At 58.4% G+C, this 6,863-nt stretch overlaps 1 protein-coding gene across 5 annotated transcripts in view; it reads right to left on the reverse strand.

The window, feature by feature from the left end:
* Positions 1–6,863, reverse strand: part of Uhrf1 (ubiquitin like with PHD and ring finger domains 1) — a 35,515-nt gene that overhangs the window by 19,768 nt on the left and 8,884 nt on the right. For all 5 annotated transcript variants that reach the window (XM_010634802.3, XM_010634800.1, XM_010634801.1 and 2 more), the window contains 3 exons: positions 3,401–3,658; positions 2,732–2,895; positions 134–349 (listed from right to left, as the gene is read on the reverse strand). In XM_010634802.3, coding sequence (XP_010633104.1) covers positions 134–349; positions 2,732–2,895; positions 3,401–3,658 — 638 coding nt within the window. The remainder of the gene's footprint in view (positions 1–133; positions 350–2,731; positions 2,896–3,400; positions 3,659–6,863) is intronic.

Here is a 6,863-nt window from a genome sequence, read left to right on the forward strand (position 1 = left end):
AATAAAAAAGCTCAGTGAGAAAGCTCTGGTGCCCCTCACTCTCCCCTGCACCTTCCTGCCTCCCCCGGGATTCATCACCATCACCCGGGGAGCCCACAGAAGACTCCACAAAGCCCATCCCAGCCCAGCTCACCCAAGCCTGATGTTGGCATACAGCTCCCGCCCCGTTCGCGTCTCTCGCTTCCTGCAGATCTCCGCGTCGTACCAGAAGCCACGCTCCCTGGGGTGGTCGGAGTTGTAGTTGAGCATGACCATCTGGCCCACCTCCAGCTCGTGCCACTTGAGGATGGTGCGGGCCCGCGCACGCACGTCGTGGGACTGCATGGTGACCACGCCGTTCTCGGGGTAGCTGGGGGGACAGCACAGCAGTCCCTGCAGAGAGCCCGAGGGTGCAGAGCAGGCCCCATCCCCAGACCAGAGGTGCCCCACTCGGACACAGCAGCACCAGGACAGGCTTCTCCCAGAGAGGGGTCTGCAAGGAGGCCTCCCTCAGAAACAGGGTCTCTGAATGAGAAGATGCAATCACACTGAGTCGGGCATGTCAGTGCACACTTGGGAGGCTGAGGCAGAGTATCACAGTCCAAGCCCAACCTGAACTACCGAGCGAGACCCTGGCTCCTAAGAGAATCTTTGTTTGTTTGGGTTTTTTTTTTTTTTTTTTTTTTTTTTTTTTATTTGGAGACAGGGTCTCACTATGTAGTTGAGACTGACCTGGAACTCACTATGTAGCCCAGGCTGGTCTCGAACTCACAGTGATCCTCCTGCCTCAGCCTCCCGAGCTGGGATTACAGGCCTGCGCCACCACGGCCAGCCACATAAAGAATCTTTAAAAAGGGGGTGGGCTGTTCTGGGATGCAACTCGGGGTAAAGCCCCCCGCCCAGCTCATTCCCCAGTACTGAAAAGAGCCCCCTGGAGTAGGAAGTCCCCCAGCGTCTTTGGAAGAGGAGAGAGAGAAGACCACAGGGAGAGAAAGGCAGAGACCACGGGGAGGCAGCCACTATGCCAGGAACCCCAAGGACCCCGGGGACAGCCGGCAGCCCCCCAGAGGCTGACCCCTTGACCCTTGGCTTCCGGCCTCCAAACTGATTTTCCAAGCCAAGAGGACTGGGCACTTGGACGGATTCTGGAGGACAAAGTTTAACTTCTTGACATGCGTGTGTTAAAAGTCATTTTTGTAAAGGAGCAGGACTTTGTTTCCGTGCATATGACTAGCTATGAGATCACAGCAGGAAGGCATTATTCTAGAAGCATGGTGGCGAACCTACAGCACGCAGGCTGTTCCTGTCATCAAAAGCTCCCAAGGTTCAACACGTTCTGGCGAACAAGGTTATCTGACAAGCCGCAAGACACGTAAAATAGAGCTGAGCTGAGCTGGGCAAGCGGCACACCCTATAATCCCACCACTGGGAAGCAGGAGGATCGCCATGGTTTTGAGGCCAGCCTGGGCTACGTAGTGAGCTCAAAAATAGCCTGAACTGGGCTTGGGATTTAGTTCACTGGTGTCACCACCTGCCTCACAAGTACAAGGTCCTGAGTTTGATCCCTAGTACCCCCCCAAAAAGTCTGAACTACATAGAAATTCCCTGTCTCAAAAGAAAAGAAAATTCTGTGAAGAGTCAGTTCTTTCCTTTCAGTACGGGGTATCAAAAAAATACATGCTGTGGTCCTGGGGAATGACCAGAGCTCTCACACCGAGCTTCACGTCCAGCCCTTTTTATTCTTTTATGTTGCAAAAGGTTCTCGCTAAGTCACTACGTTGCTCAGGATGGATTCAAACTTGCAAACTGCTGCAGTGACAGTCTTGCAAAGGTAGTGGTCTAGTCTGCCCGGGTCTCAGTCCTGGGCAACTAAGGGGATACAGGAGTGAGCAGGGACTGGATTCTGCCCCGGGACTGTAGCTTGCAAACTCTTGGCCCAGATGACTGGAGCCCCATTCCCATGGGATCTGCTCAGGCCCGTTTCCCAGAAACTACCCACAGAGCCGCAGAAGCACGCAGTGTGCCGGACAGAGCCCTACACCGAGAGCAGGAGCTCTGCCGGGTTCCGGCCTCGTCTGCCGGGGGCCCTCTGCTCCCGGTCTCCAGGCTAAAGCCCCGAGTCTTGAGGACCCTGGGCACACAGGTGATCGTGATTCTTCAGGGTCGGAAGGCAGGGCTTTCATCCCGAGGCCTTGGGTCCCTTAAGGAGACAACCAGCCGACTAGATACCCGCCTTCCGACCACCACCCTTTGGCCTTCTGGCCTCAGAAGATCAAGAAACAGGATGGAGGGCCAGGGATTTAGCTCAGTGGTGCCGCTGCCTACCTGCCAGGTACAAGGTCCTGAGTTCAATCCCTGGTACCATAAAAAAAAAAAAAAAAAAAAAAAAAAAAAATCAACAGGACTAGTACAACCCCGAAACAAAAAAAAAAAAAAAAAAAAAAAAAATCAACAGGACTGAGGACTGTAAGCCTGCGTGTCTGTGAGGGCAGCCTGCCACATGGCCCAGAGGGAGGGGACAACAAGCCGGCTTCGTTCAGTCACAAGTGGTATGAGAAATAAGGTGGGGAAACTGGGCCCATGAGCAGCTCCGGGGTGATGCCTGCCTGGCATCCTCCAGGGCCCTGGGTTCCATCCAGCGCTGCCAGCCGACTGGCCCTGTTCACCTCCTGCTTTATTCTCAGCAGCTTTGCCAAGGAGGGCGGCCCTGTTTCGTCTCCACCCGGTGGCCACGGTGGGCAGGGCCACTCACTCATCGTATCTCACACGGTAGATGACATCCTCCTCGGGCGTCGGGCTGGCGGTGGAGCTGCAGGGCTCGTCCTCGGCCAACCGTGGCTTCCGCAGCACCCCGACCACCTGTGCCTCGAACCACGCACCCATGTTCGTGTCCCGCGCATCCACGTACTCGTTCACCTACAGGGATGGGGACCCGGGTGTCTCAGTTGCTAGGGCCCCCCGTGCCTGGGAGCAGAGACACGAACACAGACACCCCGCTCCTCCCGGCAGGCGTGGGGGACGCGATGCCACATCCTCCTCACAGGTGGGCGTCCGGCAGGTGCCGGGCTCTAGGCCAGGACAGCCCCAGTCCTGACACCACCCAGCCTCCCCGGGGGCAGAATGGCTCCAGGCGGGACCCAGTGCCCATAGGGACCAGCAGGGCCCAGCAGGAGCGGTGTGCCCAGCACGGCCACTGTGGTTGTGGCTCAGGGAGGCGACTCCCCAGCCCTCAGGACACCCAGACACACAGCAGGCTCCCAGAAACTTCCTGATCTGGGAGTGTCTCGGCCACCACACAGGCCATGGAGCAACCCCTGCTTTAAAAGGAGGGAGGGCTGCCAGAGGGCCAGGCCACACCTGCCTCCAGGAGGTGGGAGGGACACGCGCTGGAATCCCCACAGGAGGATGGGCCCGGCCTCACCTTGTAGAGCCCCTGCTCAGTCTCAGACAAGTCCTCGTCGGCCAGGCCAGCCTTGCTGTCTGCATCGGCAGCCCCCTCGCCATGTGTGGATGACTTATCCGACTCGCTCTGGCCCAGGCAGCAGCCTGAGTCGGTGTCTGAGAGCTCCGAGTCCCTCTCCTTCTGGCTGGATGGCAGCACCAAGCTCTGGCGCACCAGCAGCTGGATAGTGTCATTGAGGCGCACATCATAATCAAAGAGCGTGTGGCCGTCCTCCATCTGTGGAGACCCCGAGACAGAGGCTGTGTCCATGTGTCCCCAGAGCCCTGGACACGACACGTGCAGGCCAGCTGGGATAGGCTAGTCAACCACCCGTGTCACCCGCCTGCTGGAGGCTGGGGTCTCCAATCCCATCAAAGGACACCAAGTCACACTGGTGTGGTGGCACATGCCAGACAGCCCAGCATCTGGAGGCTGAGCAAATGGACGATCGCAAATTCGAGGCTGCCCTGGGCAACTTCGTGAGGCTCTAGCTCAAAAACTAAAAAACAGAATGGCAAGATGGGGTGGGGACACCCCTGCTCCCCGCCTGCGCCTCCCTCCTTCAGGGCCCCACAGGGGCAGACAATGGGCCTGTGCGACCGGGCAGGAGCTTCTCCCAGCCCTCCAGGGTGTTGCAGGGACAGATGCGACTTAACCAGGGACCTCAACAAAACTCCCTGCCTGGACTCTCCAGCCACACTGGAGACAGTGGCAGCTGTCACAACTGGGAGACGCTGGTGTGCAGCGGGTGGAGGCCAGGGGCACCACTCAGAGCCTTCAGTCCCCAGCACCCCAGGAGGACCCTGCCTGCCTGCACGTGCAGACACAGGCCGGCCCTGCACCTCCTTGCCAAGGCTACAGCTTGCAGCTGGCCCTGGGCCGCTCTCAGACCCTGAGCTCAGCCCTCCCTTCCTGTCCTGTTCTCTCCCAGCGCTCAGGGAGGGGACCCACAGCAGAGATGCCCCAGATGCTGACTCCCAGCCTCCCAGTTCTGCCCGGGACTAGGTCATTCCCTGAGGCTCCTTCTCTGTGGAGCCTCCACCCCTCCGTGCAGGGCTCCCCTGCCGTGACAGCCACAGATGTCCCCAGACAGAGCCCCGTGTCCTGGGGACCACGTGCCCTAGTCCTGAGGCAGTGCTTATAGACGGGGAGCAGAGAAGGGGCTGTGAACAGGTCAGGCCCTCCTCCCCGAGGCTGCCCGGAGCTGCAGGGCCGAGGCCTGGGCGCCATCAACATGCAGACGGCATGTGGACTCACACCCTGTCCAGGCCAAGCAGGATACCGCCTCCCGAAGAAAAACCCCCAGCACCTCCATGTCCTCCAACAGCACAGCCTCAAGGCCACAGATACCCATACTGCATGTGCAGGGACAGTCGCCACACAGGCCACCCAGTCCCCCAGCACAGAGCACCCAGAGGGCAGCACCCACCCTCCGGCCTGGGTTGACAGAGGGCCCAGGACAGGGACATCACCACAGTAGCCAAGGAGAGGCCAGCTCAAACCTGGGCAGAGGAGGGGACACACCCAGAGGTCCACCACACAAGAGGACCATCACTCAGCCAGGACAGGAGCGAGGCTGACGCTCGCCACAGCATGGATGGACCCTGAGGACACCGAGCTCAGTGAGACGCCAGACACAGAGGACGCAGCGTGGGGCTCCACGGACAGGAAACGCCCGGGACAGGGGCCTCCCGGACAGGGAGCGGACTTGGGAGAGCCAGGCTAGGGGTGCAGGGAGTCCCATGAAGGTGATACTGTCCTGAAGTTGATTTGGTGGTGGCTTCACATGTAGGCAGAGGAAATGCCCTCCAACTAGCCCTGAACATGGGCGACTGGAAAACACGAGCCACACTGCCTGCCAGCTTTTAGGAAGAGAAAGGAAGGCGGGTGTAGTGGTGCACACCCATCAACCCAGCACCCTGTGAGGCTGATGCAGGAAGATTCCAAGTGTGAGCCCAACCTGGGAAATTTAGCAAGACACTGTCGCAAAAAAATCAAGCAGGCTGAGGATTTAGCTCAGTAGTACTGAGCCTGCCTCACAGTCCTGAGTTCCATCCCTGGTACAAAAAAAATTTAAAAAAAAAAAAAAAAAAAAAAAAAAAAAAAAAAAAACAGGTCCAACCCGTAAAAAAAAAAATAAAAAAAAAAAAAAAAAGAAAGAAAGAAAAAAGAAAACCAAAAGGAAGCACAGGACTGGGTTCCACACTGTGCAATGCCACCTGTATGTCCGCAGAAGGCAAAATTATGACGACAGGGAAGGGATCAGCAGCCACCAGGCCGTGCAGTGCGGAGGACAGGAGAACCCCATGAGGCAGTCAGGGCAAGACACCATCTTGTGTGACACCAGCACTGGGGGGCCCAGCACTGCACGCTCGTCCAGGCCTAGGGAGTCAGGGAGTCCCATGCCCAGGGACCCGGATGTGGACGCCAGGCCAAGCGCAGAGGCTATGCCCACAGAGCGTCCAGGGCCATGAATGACGCTCCACTCAGGCCACAGGCAACGGTGGCACAGTGACAGCTGAACTCCACACCCTCCACTCCAACTACTCTAAAACAGAACTGGGGATGGACCCAGACCCTTGTGCATGCTGGGCAAGCACCCACCACCAAGCTGCACCCCCAGCGCAGATTTTTTAAAGACAGAAGTCACCGTTCCCAGGAAGCCAGGCAGTGGCAGATCAAAGGGCTCCCAAAGGTGAGCAGGACACAGACGCTGGGCGGGAACCTCCTTGCACTGTGCGTGATGGGGCTGGCTCCTTCTCTGGGGGCGCCCGGGGCACTAGCAGTGCCCCAGCCTCCTCCTGCTCTGAGCCAGGAGCTCCCCTCCCCGGTCACAGCCACCTCAGATGCCCCAGGATAGCCTGGCATCCCCTGGAGGGCAGTGGCCCTCGAGAAGAGGCCTTAACAAACACAAGGACCTCACCACTGAGCAGGGGAGCTGTGATCACAACACCACAGTATCCGAGTACAGGGACCGCAGCTCAGGTCACAAGGGGCCATCGCACAGCCCACACCCCACACGAAAGCAGACAGCACTCACAGGGACAAGGGCAGTCACACAGACACAGAAGGGCACAAGGGATCACTGCCGCTGGACCCGGGAGGGCACCATGTGCCAAACCAGCGACAACACAGGAGATGGCAGAGATTGGGCTGGAGGCGGGAGCAACCTCGGGACGCAGTGCTGCTCCGTCCCATTCAGACAGAAGCCAAGCTGCAGAGAAGAGGCGAGGCAGGAAGAGGGCAAGTATGAGCCCAGCCTGGGCAACTTGGCAAGATCCTGTGTCAAAATGAAAAGGGCTAGGGCCAGGTGTGGTGGCGCACGCCTGTAATTCCAGGGAGGCTGAGGCAGGAGGATCGCTGTGAGTTCAAGACCAGCCTGGGCTACATAGTGAGTTCCAGGTCAGTCTCAACTACATAGTGAGACCCTGTCTCAAAAAGA

The sequence above is a fragment of the Fukomys damarensis genome, unplaced genomic scaffold (assembly GCF_012274545.1).
Source record: "Fukomys damarensis isolate Sample0158 unplaced genomic scaffold, DMR_v1.0_HiC HiC_scaffold_37, whole genome shotgun sequence".
NCBI lineage: Eukaryota > Metazoa > Chordata > Mammalia > Rodentia > Bathyergidae > Fukomys > Fukomys damarensis.